The sequence below is a fragment of the Phragmites australis genome, chromosome 3 (genome assembly GCF_958298935.1).
Source record: "Phragmites australis chromosome 3, lpPhrAust1.1, whole genome shotgun sequence".
In the NCBI taxonomy this organism is placed as follows: domain Eukaryota; kingdom Viridiplantae; phylum Streptophyta; class Magnoliopsida; order Poales; family Poaceae; genus Phragmites; species Phragmites australis.
In genome coordinates, this window is record NC_084923.1 from 21,565,635 (window position 1) to 21,578,578 (window position 12,944).

Genomic DNA, 12,944 nt, shown 5'->3' on the forward strand with positions numbered 1-12,944 from the left:
AGTTCTTGATGTTTGTATATTAGGCCATCATGCTCAAGTTTTAGCTTATAGTTACTTGCTTTGAGAGACTTGTTGGATTCAAATACTTCATCATATTTTCCAAGCAAATTATTGTGTTTAGTGAGCAACTCATCATGTTTAGAACTAAGCATGGAGTTAGCATTTTCAAGCAACTTGATTTTAGCCTTTTGCCTCTTGATTATAGTAGCATAGTCATTCATTAGCTTAGATAGATTATTAGGAGAAAGACCATTATCATCACTACTATCATCTTCCTCACTACTCACCTTGTTGTTACCTTTTGCCATGAGGCACATAGGTGGTGGAGGTAGAGGTGGATCATCATTGACGATTGCAAGACCCGCGAAGTTGTTGTCATTATTATCACTTGAGTCATCACTTGAGCTCTCACCGGAGACCCATTCATCAACAATGTAGGCTTTACGTCCTCCACCTCTCTTGTTAAAGAGCTTCTTCTTCTTCTTATCTTGATCCTTCTTCTTGTACTTGTCCTCATCCTCACTTGCATCAAGCTTCTTGGACTTGTTCTTGTTTCTCTTGTCAGGATGAGGGCAATCATATGATATATGACCAAGATTACCACAATTGTAGCACTTCTTCTTGTCTCCACCACCGAACTTATCAAATTTCTTCGGACGAAATTTGTTCTTCTTGGGATCATAGTTGTAGCCCTTCTTTTGAAACTTAGAGATCAGCCTTGTGGTTCTTCTCATGAGAAGAGCAAGCTCGGTGTCGGAGTCATTATCATCATCTTCATCATTATCGTCATCTTCATCACTTTCACTTGATGATGACGGAAGCTTGATCTTCTTCTTCTTGTTGTCGACCATCTTTGCTTTGAGAGCAAGGTTTTTCTTGGATGAAGACTTATGATCTCCGAACAAGAACATTTCATGCGCACATATCTTTCCAACGGCATCGGTGATGGTCATGTCATTGATGTCTCTTTCATGAAGAAGAGAGATAACAATATTGTATTGTGGCTTGGGAAGTACCATCAAGATCCTACGAATAACATCTCCATCGGACAATTGAGTGAGTTCAAGAGAATTGATTTCTTCCACAAGCATGTTCATACGAGAATACATATTATTGCATAATTCATTTGGAAGCATCTTGAATTGATTTAGAGCATTCATAAGCACATGATATCTTTCTTCACGAATTCTCCTAGATCCCTCATGAATTTCACAAAGAGCGACCCAAATGTCATGAGCGAATTCCTTACTTCTAACTCTAGAGAAAACTTCTTCACTAATTCCTTCAAATATAGCATTCTTAGCCTTAGCATTCCACCTAACTTCTTGTTCGGTAAAAGGTTGTTCAAACCCAACGGAGGTTGCTTGCCAACACTCGGGGGAAATAGCCTCTAGATAGCTCGCCATGCGAACTTTCCAATATGCAAAGTTCTTTCCCTCGAACCTTGGCACGCTACTTTCGCTCCCCGGGGCCATTTCTCTAGGATTTTAAGCCTATCAAGAGAGCGTGGCTCTGATACCAATTGAAAGGATCGAATAGCCCAAGAGGGGGGGGGGTGAATTGGGATATTAATTAAAACTTCTACCGCTTTAGCAAATAAAACTAAAAGAAAATGCGACTAAGGGATTTAACTAGAACTAGATAGCTAATCAAGCAAGAATTAACTAAGAAAGATAATCACTAAGAAGAACTTGCAATAATAACAAAACTCAAAATAAGATGCAAGAAAGTAAGGAGTTGGAGAAGACAACACCGATTTTTTCCCGAGGTTTCGAGAAGTTGGCACTTCCCCCTAGTCCTCGTTGGAGCATCCACCAAGGATGTCGCTCCCCCTTGAGTCACCAAGGCTCAAGTGCTCTCTCTTGATTACCCCTTCTCCATCTCCGGATTGGCGGGTATCAAACCAAGTACATCCTCCTTCTCCCGGGGCTCCCACAATTCCTCCAAGAGCTCACCGGGAAATCCTTCGATCACCAAGACCGTCTAGGTGTTGCCAACCACCAAGAGTAACAAGCCTCAAGCTTCGCTTGACAAAGACAAAGCCTAGACAACAACTAGATGCACACTTGCTACTCTTCAAGCACTCAAAGAAGTCCTTAATCCTCAACTAAGAACTTGGAATGGACACAAGTGCTCTCTCTCTCTTGCTTTTAAATGACACACCAAGTGTATGAGCTGCTACAGAGTCGCAAGAGCACCTGTTGAAACCAACTGAGTGGGTATTTATAGCCTAGAGATAAAAAATTAGCCGTTGGCTAACCACTCTCATTTTTCTGTAATCACCGGATAATCCGCTGGCTATATCCTTAAGATCACCGGATAATCCGGTCGGTTCAAACCCAGAGCCAGCTGTCACTAGCCGTTGCACGGCAACATTTGTCCGGTGATAAACTCCGGTGAACAACAGTCATCACCGGATAATCCGGTGAGTACAACTCACCCGACCCTTTAAATTTCAGAACCTTCTGCAAGAAATACTCCGGTGATTTTTTTTTGCTCTCACCGAATAATCCGGTGAGTTCAATTTGTCTGAGTTTCTTCACAACATTTCTCCGGTGGTCTGCCAGCTAAGTCACCGGATAGTCCGGTGACTGTAATTTTGCACTGTGGCCCGAAGCAATGCTCTCTGCAAGAAATAGTCCGGTGTTCATATTATGCAGCATCGGATAATCCGGTGAATACAAAGTTGTTTTTCTCCCAAAATTTTCTCTGCTGGAAAAGCTCCGGTGGTCACCGGACTTCCATCACCGGATATTTCGGTGTAACACTTCTGAAATTTTTCATATAATTCGGATGCCTCAATTAGTGTTTATCCGGTGAGTATTAGACATCCATCAGAGGATAATCCGGTGAATAAATTTTTTGTGAGCTCGTCCAATTCAACTCTCTTTGAGCTCTAATTCCTTGACAGCTTCACTATGGACTTGTATGCTCTACCTAGTGCTAGAATTTAACAAGTGTGCATCATCTATATCTAGACTCACTAAGTCAAGCTACTACTTTTAGCCCCCCTTTATAGTACGGTCAAAAGACTAAAAGAAAAGAAGACCTATACTACTCTAAGTATCCTCCATCTCCTTTGTGATACTTAGAACTAGAAGATCCTTAGTCTTAAAGCATATGTCCTTTGATTGTCCATATAAGCACTTTAGGGACCAAGATTACCCAAATATCATTGTATACTGAATTTTTGATTCCCTTCAAAACAAATTGTTAGTCACAGTAATATGGTTGTCATTAATCACCGAAACACTTACTACTTACCTAGGGGCCTAGATGCTACACACTCTCTCTCTCTCTATATATATATATATAAAACAAGATCAATGTGATTCTTTATAATCTAATCCGCCTCAGCCCAAAACATCGTTGTGCCACGTCATTAAAAAACTGGGCCATCAGATCAAGACAATGAGGGAAGCAGCAACGTCAGATCATCGCTAGTGCTCCCCTCGAGTCAACTCTTCCTATGGATGGCAATTAGACCTGTGGGTCCGGGTACTTGCAGGTTTTGCACCCGATGAGTCCGGGTTTGGGTTTTATTTTCCGCTCACGAGTCCATGAGGTCAAGTTGGGTTCAGGTTTCAATTTTCACCCACGGAGGCCTATCAGATCACTGAAATCTATTCAACCCTGTTGGCGTACTCCCAATCCCGACCTAACTCCTACTCGACCTATTCAACCCTAGCCTCCCCCACCCCTCTGCCTTCTTACTCCCTACCCCAGCCTCAGGCCTCCTGCCTGCCGCCTCGTGTCCACCTGAGTTCCCCGCCTAGCCCGCCGATGTCCTTCCTTGGTCCTTTCGCGGCTCCACACTATCGTCACCCTCTTTGCGCTGACGCTACCCCTTCGTTGGTTCGCCTCTCCGTGCAAGCGTCGCTTCTCCGCCCTACCGTGCCACCCTCTCTGTCCATGCCGGCACCGCCCGCCCATCCTCCCCGACGCCCGACAAGCCTGCCACCGTCCCGCTCAGCCACCCCTCAGAGCCACCGCCATCCAGTCAGCGAGGCTCTCAACCCGACAAGCACCAAAACCCGATAGATGCCTAGCGGGTGCGGATCCAGGTTTTATTTTTCGCTTATTTGGTATTTTAGTGTCGGATTACATTAGATTAGATGTCATGAGTTCAGAATCAAATGTGTTTTGATCAATCAGTCCCGACCCGACCATTTGCCATCTCTAACTCTTCTTACATCTGCGTCGCCACTGGCTCCGCCTCCTCCCTGAGCGCGTTTGCCTCGCACCACCGCCACCCTGAGCGTCCCTTCCACCGCGGCCGCCCCCTTCCCCCGCCGCTCTCCGCTGTTCCCTCATCAACATGACCGCTCTGCCCCCCTCCCTGCTACCCCCTCCTCAACTCCACCGCCTGCCGTCGCCTGCACCTTCCTCACTTGCGCCGTCCTCCTTGATTCCTTCCTCCACCGTGAGGTAAGAGCGCAAGGACGGTGGCAGTGCTGATAGCAGAGAGAAAAGGAGAGGGAGACGAGTGCGGCGTGAAATAGCACGGGGAAGGACACACAGGGAAGGGTCACCGCACGCCGCGGCCTCCCTCCCTGTACACTCCCGTGCAAGGAGAGGAGGCACTGCTTCCTCGCAGGCCAGGTGCTCGACGAAAATCCACTATTAACGACGTCAGCGTGCTGGGGCTGGAGGCACGGGAGAGGCAAGGAGAAACGAAGCGACGGCAGGCTCCTCCCCTTCCCGATGCCTCCGGCGACCTCGCCATGGCCTCTTGCGCCTCGTCGATGTAGATCGCGGCTCCCGTGCCGTCCGAGTCTGCCGTCATGCCATGGACTACGACAGCTGCTCTGCATCGCCGTCGCTGCTTCCTCTCGTTTGCCCTCTCCATATCTACCAACATCCAGTACCAGCATCCCGAGGAAGAAAAAAAGTGATGAGGTTTGTGTACTCTTCACGCATACTAGGATTGTTCACAACCTGTTCCATCAATTGCGCAAGAGAGTATGCATTTTCTAATACCCCAAAGTGAAGTGGTCGATACTATATTTACATTATTTGCTTACAAATTGTTCGATGAACTCAAAATTATGATATTTCTACTGAAGAAAACATTTAAGTTATATGTTTGTCAATTGACCTTTCATAATATTTGTAGATAGAGTCTAATTAACTTCTTGCAGTGCTATAGGTCAGATATTTTTAAGTTCAGCATAAATGCTAATCCTGTAAGTTTATCAGTCATTCTCTCTTGGATTATTTACTAGAAATCTATGCTGAGAATTAAACTCCTTTGAAAAACACCTCTGTGTAGAGTCTGCCTATGAAGCCATTCTGCATTGACAATCGGATTCAATCCTATACACATATGCTCCTGTATTGCATTTGAACTCCATTAGCTGGGCTACCGGAAATCATTTTTGTTTTGCCTTAGTCAACATATGTCTTTGAAGCAGCTTTTTGTAGCACGAGAGCACAACTAAGATAAAAGGATTGGTATGCCCAAGTGCATCCGTTTTCTGGTCCTCTTGCAGTGCTGCTTCAATAATTAGGAGTTGTCATATGAAATTTCTTCTTGTAATGCAAGCTCTATTAGTTCCACATCCGTTGTGATATGCTTAGTTTAGGCTTTTGATGTGCTATCTAAACAAGCTAGAACTAAATTTCCACCGTGAACTGAAAAATAAAGCTAAGATAGTAGGTTTATATGGATTACATCTTTATTTAGATTAGCAAAGTAAGGACAGAAAGAAATAAGGTGAGTTCCTCTTATTGAAGTTTTTGCCGTCCATGCGGATTTTGCTTTCTTCTGAACTTCTTAATCAATTTAAGTATTGTACTTACAAAGTCTTTTTGGATTATTGCCATCTCAATAAGCCATTTCCTAGATTACAGATTAACTATGTCAGTTTCTATGTTAAATCTGAGATTAGAAAGCTGAATGATTGTATGTTACTGTAAATAAAGATTTATGGTAGTTTTCTGAGCTACAAATTTTCTGAGGTATATCTTAGTGTTTATGCTCTCATTTGTAGTGTTAATTTTAGAAATGATGTGAAAATTTATTATTTATATTTTCCCTAGAAAGATTGTAGTGACAAGTGACATGATCATGGTAGTATCATACTAGTATGTATGAATATGTTTGAGAAGGTTTTAAATTCCTAAATTTGTAAATAGTCCCTTGATTTGTTTTTCAGATTCAGTAAATATCTGATAAACATGAGATTACAGTGAGAACATGTTTAGGTTCAGGTTATTTTCATGCGCTTTAATATAGCTAGTCCTCAGAGGTCCTGATTTGAAGCTCTCAAGCCTTTGCACGAAAGGAACATAATGGTCCTGGCAATAAATCGCAGCAGTTAAGTTCCCCCATTTTCAACTTCCCATATCCTTAAGCCAGTTTTAACAACCATGTTTAGATGGTGAAGACTTTGTCTTGCTCAATTGCCACAAGAATTTCAGAAATTCCATCTAACATATTGATTGATTCAAATGTCCATATAACCTTCAATAAGATGTTTTTTGCCTTCTTTACTTTGTCAATATTCAAAGAACAAGATGATTATTGGAAAATTCCTGATAGCATGGTGCTTCCATGCTACTACGCGGACTGCGCATTTGTAAGATGACTAAAATCCAAATAGGGTAGTGCCTTTACTTAATAAGGGGAAAAGCTGGAAAAGTAGCTCATACATCATAAAATTGCAAAGACAAGTATACCAGCAATGCTACGTTCTTTTTCTTTTGTTGGAAGAAGATTATACAAAGTTATATATAGGTCTAACATGATGCACTTCTCTTGATATGCAGTTTTCACTAATGGATAAGTTTATCTCCTATGGATATATATGCCTGATTGATGCATCAAAGTAAACACAGAAGAGCTGAAAAAAGGAGTCAGCACAAATTGTTTATCTCCTATGGCCTCGTTTATCTCCTATGGATAAGTTTATCTCCTAGTATGATTTCAAAGAGAGACTAATTGTTGAAGAGGAACTGCGAAGTTCTCCTGCATGTTTGAGAAAAAAAAAGAAGTTAGAGTAATTGCTAAAGCAATCATAAACGAGGTTACAGTCTCCCTGACCAAAATTCTTAAAATGTACACATTGCCCCAAATGTGCTACTTCAACAGTAGGAGTAAGAAGTTAGTACTGATTTCCTTTTTCTCAATTACTCATATAAGAAGTGCTTCATTCTTAATTTTAGAAGCTTTCACCTATGTTTCACATTGTTAAATCAAATGAATTTCCAATCTGTATCTTATCCTTTCTTCTGAAGGGTCAAAAAAAGGTACACTTATGAGAAAAATATTCATGATTATCCCTGAATGCTTCATCCTCCCACTTTCTCCATTTATGGATCTACCAGAATGTAAAGATTAGGATCAATATGGCATTAATGCAAATCAAAACACAATTATCCTGATTAAAAAATGCATGACACAAGCAGTCGGTTTTCCTTTATTGTTTACATTCTCTTGCCTGTAAGCTTTTCATTATTTCAGTCTGACAGGCCACGACAATTCTAGACGGCTCAAGGATCTGGGGGCGCCATCTTTTCAGTGCTATTGTCAGAAATTCGTCAGAAGAGAATTCAAGTTCAGAAGGCAGTTTTTTGCCATGAAGGAAGGGCGAGGAATGTAAGAGGCTCATAAGTTGGCCAAAGTGGCTATGAATTAGAGGTAGGTCGTCATATTTGCTACATGTATCCACCTGATATTATTTTTGTACCTTGGACCATTCACGAAGAAATAAAGCCCTAGCTTTCCTCTAAACAAAACTGAAAATTTCATCACATCAAAGATTAATCTTTTTACGCTAGTAAAATCACTGGAAAATAACACCGCAACATCTAAATTGTTGCAAAACTTCTCCATTGTATTTCATCTTTCTTGAAGAATGCTCAATCTGAATGGTTTAGGTTGCACAAAAATTGTTCCGCGGAGTGAACCCAGAATAGAGTTATGAATCAGTACTCATCCAGTTTCAGATGCTACCTACGACGTGGAACTATATATAGAAGCTTAAGAGCCTTTACACAAGTTTCGCTTTGTCCCTGCTGCAGTGCAGTGGCATATTACCTTCTGTGCCATTTCGATTGAATTGCGCAGCAGCGTTTCTCTTCTGAAGCACGTGAATATCGGACATATACAAATTCAGCTCCTTTTCATCTTTCTTTTTCTTAAGAAAAAATATTATGTGTGGAAATGGAGGATTTCCAAATCCCTTGGGTTTTTTAAACTGAAATCCCTTGGACATCAGTTCAAAGAAATTCCACTAGATATTACTCTTGGTCCGTTGGATCTAAATTTGAATCAAATAGGCTGTTGCATTGTTGCATATGCCACACGATATGGCAGGTATAAGTCGTCGTCCGCATCCAATCCAACGTGAATTCGCTGTAAATCTGGAGTGCTTGCTCTTGGTCTCCCCCTATAAAAAGAGGCATCCAAGACAACCCAATACGCCACATGCTCACACTGGTATTTTGCGACCTTATCTTGTTTGTCATCATTCCATTCTTACATCATGTGACCAACACACGGTCAACGTTGCCAAGTCATGGCTACTGGCTACACACATACTGACATACAAAGTCTTCAGCTGGACACGTTCAAATTCTTCAAGTTGTATTATACCTGACTCCCGCCACTAGCACAAAACAAAAGAAGTCTTTTGCACATAAATAAGATGCCACTCTCCAATGATTACAACGGGGCAATTATGTATAGTTCATATGACTTGCATTCACAAACTACTCAAAGTCAATGTGATAAACAAGATGAGGTCTATAAGAATGAGAAACAAGGGCGCTTGGTTCCAAGTCTCCTCTTGCGCGTAACAGAACATACTTGCAAGCCACAAACCCACCCTGTCCCAACATTGATCACATAACTTACATACTCGTCGAAAAGTTCGAGTCCATCTTAGTTGATCGTGCACACCATGGCGTCCAAGAACCAAACTGTTGTCGAGTCCCAGAAGCCCGCGCCGCCTGCGGCCTTTGTCGCATCGGGTTCTAACGGCTCTGTAGAGAGAGCTTCAGGTTCCGTTGCTGTTGGCATCTCCGATGGCCACGCCGAGCCGCTGGAGACCCAGCCCCTCCTGGTTCAGCCGAACAGACACGACGAGGAGGGTGGTGGGACCAACGACGAGACGACGCGGATGGGGCTTGCCATGGTGCGGGCGTTCCGGAGCACGGCGGATTTGGCCAAGCACCTGCCCACCGGCGCGGTTCTCGTCTTCGAGGTTCTGTCGCCGGTGTTCACCAACGGCGGCAAGTGCAACGACGTGAACCGCGTGATGACGGCCTGGCTCGTTGGGCTCTGCGCCGCGGCGTGCTTCCTCCTCTGCTTCACGGACAGCTTCATCGACGCCAGGGGGAAGACGCGGTACGTGGTGGTAACGCGCGCGGGCCCGTGGGTCATCGACGGCTCGCCGCCGCCCCAGCTCGCCGCCACGTACCGGCTCAAGTTCATGGACTTCTTCCACGCCGTCCTATCGCTCATCGTGTTCATGTCCGTGGCCATGTTCGACAAGAGCGTCGGCGCGTGCTTCAACCCGATCATGTCCTACGACACGAGGCAGGTGCTCACCGCCGTGCCGCTCGCCGGAGGCCTCGTCGGGACGCTGCTGTTTGCGACGTTCCCGTCGACGCGGCATGGGATCGGGTTCCCGGTGCTTGCCGCCTGAGATACTCTGATCCTTTCCGGGAATAACCTGCTATTTGCCGTCTTTTACGTCTCTTGTTGTCGGATGTTTGTGGTGGTGTCATCATAGGGATGATCAACGAAGTATCGTTCCTGGGATATGACTACCGGGTCATTGTTTACATATTGTGTTTGCGTAATTACAACTGTCTGATCATAAACCCTCCAGTATATCCTCAGACCTGTATTTCACTTTGAAGTTTCGTGGACTCATCACCCTGACTTCCTGCTTGCTGTTAGGCATAAATGATCTCAACCTATACAGGGGAGTCTCTGTTCTTTTACTGGCTCGAGATATGAGGTCTTTGAAGCAATCAGCACATCTTCTTCCTCTTCCACCCTCCTCCTGCGCCTCCATCAAATGGAGAAGAAGATGCTGAGCAGAATGCTACAGTTTGATACAGTTTGTTGTAGGATGTCACATAGTTGGTTCCTGTTATCTAGGTTGTCACGTAGATTGTCACACCCGGCCCAACACAACTAGGACCATATATAGTCTAAGTTTCAGCCCATAACCGAACCCCTTAGCTGATCACTGAAAGTCCTTGAAGACCTAACAAGTAATTGGATCATTTGGCCCAACCGAGAGAAAGTTAATATGCTAATTTAGCTTGGTACATCAAATATCTAGAGGCAGCAGCCTGTACACGAATAATATTCCCTCCAGCAAATCCAATCAAATTCCACACGCTTATAGCATCTGTCAATCAGTACTATAAAACTACTATATATATATATATATATAATTATCCTATACGTATACAGATCCTTAGGATTATTTTATTCTCAAGGCATGTGTTCGTGTATGGGAAAAGAATCCTTAGTCGTATGGAAACTTCCACGGGTTCCGATGTATCCCGTAAATAGGGAAATCTATTTCTAAGGATAATTGGATCCTACTCGAAAAAGAAGTCGAAGGCTACAAGACAAGTCGCATATATACGGAGCCAAAGAATTCTACGGAGGACAACAAGCAAGAAGAGCCACATGTCAATTCAAGCCAAACAGAAGCCACACACACTCCACGAGCCCCAAGCCATCTATAATCATGATCTACATCAATATCCCGTCGAAACTACACACAAGGAGCCATCGACTGGGTTTATATCCCATTTAGGCTAGCCAAGACCCTCATATAATTTGTCTTGAAGATCAATATAAGAACACATGACGTAGGGTTATTATCTTTTAGGAGGTCTGAACCTGTATAAATCTCTATTTTTTGGCATACGATTTGACGGGATGTAGTATCCCTTACTTTATTCACGCATTCGTAAGATTGGCAGTTTACTAATCGTCGACAGCTAACGTCGTTCATGGGGACTATATTTGTTTGGAGAATGGTACCGTGCTGGTTCTCTGACCACCGATGGGCTTTGACCAACCATGTTAAATCCCAAATAAGGATGGACAATGCTAACATAATATACAAGTGGTTCGGGAAGTTGTCTTGCAGAGATAGGGCCGAAGGGGAAGGCCAACGCCAAGTATAGAAGTCGGAGGTCTCTGAGGGCACACCGAAGGCATCGAGGGGGCCAAAAGGGATACTGGGTGGAGGATGAAGGCCCGAAGGGACACTGGGCAGAGGATGAAGGCCCGGAGGTCAAAAGCACACCTTCGGGAGGCACAAACGAAGAGCATAGAGAAAGGACAACTATGACAAAGTGAAGGACCCGAAGAAGAACCCAAAGGTGATCAACCATCAGCTGAAGGGAGGTATGAAGATTGTCTGCCATTGGGCTGAAGGTTGGCCAATGTGTGTGATTGCAGACATGTGTCAAGCCCTAGTTGATGTAACTTTGTAATAGTGTATTGGTTGTAATACCCCTTAAATATTCTAAGAAAATTTCAAAAAATAGGAGCATTAATGTAATGATGATGGGGGTGATTGAGGTATGGCTTTAAATACACCCACCCAGCTAATATGATAGAGATGAATAGCCAAGACACCATTAGTTACCAGTTCACTATGTGAACATTGTTCACTATGTTGTGATCGAGATCCCAACAATGACCAACGACGCCAAATCTTCGCCATGCAACATGCCACTGACTCCACCCAAGTCTATATCAAGAATCGACTTCTTAGACGAGGGGTTCTATGATAACTTTGCCCTCTCGTCCGACAAGGACCCAATGATCAATTGGGTGGATCTAGGAGATGATCTTCCTGGTGACGAGTCCAGCGATAAGGTAAGTCATTTTATGGATCAGTGTGCCGAAGACTACGACATTGAGCTCGAATCACTCGGTGACCAAGATGATTGTGCAAGCGACGATTGCCGCAAGTTGGGATCTTTCCCCTCGGCTTCCGACAAAATGGATTGCTGAAGAACCTATCAGGAGGCATCCTCCAATGAAAAATCTATGATGGACGTGGACTCCTCCTCCAGCGGGACATATCCCCGAGAAGTCCTCGCCATCGGGGATGGAAGTGCCACTCCATCTAATCTAGATGACACTCTGATGAATTCGTGAGACATCATTGATCCAGTCATGAGGAACAACAATCAACCCCCACCAACGACAACAACTCGTGACCAGATCCAAAATCCTACCAGGAACCCAAAACCTACGTCTCCTAATCATTAGCATGGTGCCTAGTATTTCAGATCTGCAGCAGCTCAAATTCTCCTAAGTCTACAGGATGCCCTCTGATAGCCCGCCACAACAGATTTGACTACTCCAGAGGGCAAGGGCTGACTCAACTTGATGGACGACCTCACCAAGCATGCTTAGGTGCATGCCAAGAACTCCCATCAAGTAGTGGCCAATAATAGCTCCACCTAGGAGAAGTCTCATGCCGATCCTTCTCGTGATGAGTCAGATCCGAAAAGATGTACTACCACATAATAAAATAGGCTGGGAAGACAATCAAGCTCATCGCCGCCATAAGACCTCACCAATCATAAACCATCCTATCACTGACCTACACGAAGTCATCAATGAGCAATGATTCTCAAGGACCCCTAAGGAACAGTGGACCTCTCCTCAACGACAGAATTGAATATCACCTCGATATCACAATTTTTTGAGTAGAAGTTGTGGTCGGTCGCCTGTCCCAATAGGAAGAGCTCATGTGGCTACCCGAATCAATCAAGGTGCCATTAATGGGTGCTAGGCTTTCTCTCCATATTTCTGGAGAGTTAACTAGCTAGCCTAGTTTTGACCTGAGTCAATCGAGATGTACAACAGGACTACCAATCCTATTGAGTTCCTCTATGTCTACACTACGGCAATCCAAGCAGCTAGAAGGGACGATAAGGTTATGGCC

General features: G+C 44.0%; 1 protein-coding gene and 1 long non-coding RNA gene across 2 annotated transcripts; both read left to right on the forward strand.

The window, feature by feature from the left end:
• Window positions 1–4,158: 4,158 nt before the first annotated feature.
• Window positions 4,159–7,690, forward strand: LOC133912618 (uncharacterized). The gene is made up of 2 exons (XR_009908836.1): window positions 4,159–4,899; window positions 6,772–7,690. It is a non-coding gene; the product is annotated as an uncharacterized LOC133912618 (long non-coding RNA).
• A 1,106-nt stretch (window positions 7,691–8,796) lies between these two features.
• Window positions 8,797–9,798, forward strand: LOC133911085 (protein DMP4-like). Its single transcript, XM_062353302.1, has one exon. The coding sequence runs from the start codon at window positions 8,907–8,909 to the stop codon at window positions 9,651–9,653; it is 747 nt and encodes a 248-aa protein (XP_062209286.1). The 5' UTR covers window positions 8,797–8,906; the 3' UTR covers window positions 9,654–9,798.
• Window positions 9,799–12,944: the final 3,146 nt, after the last annotated feature.

Bases quoted from the DNA above. Each gene is read 5' to 3' on its own strand.
- LOC133911085 (XM_062353302.1), top strand. From the start codon at position 8,907: ATGGCGTCCAAGAACCAAACTGTTGTCGAGTCCCAGAAGCCCGCGCCG.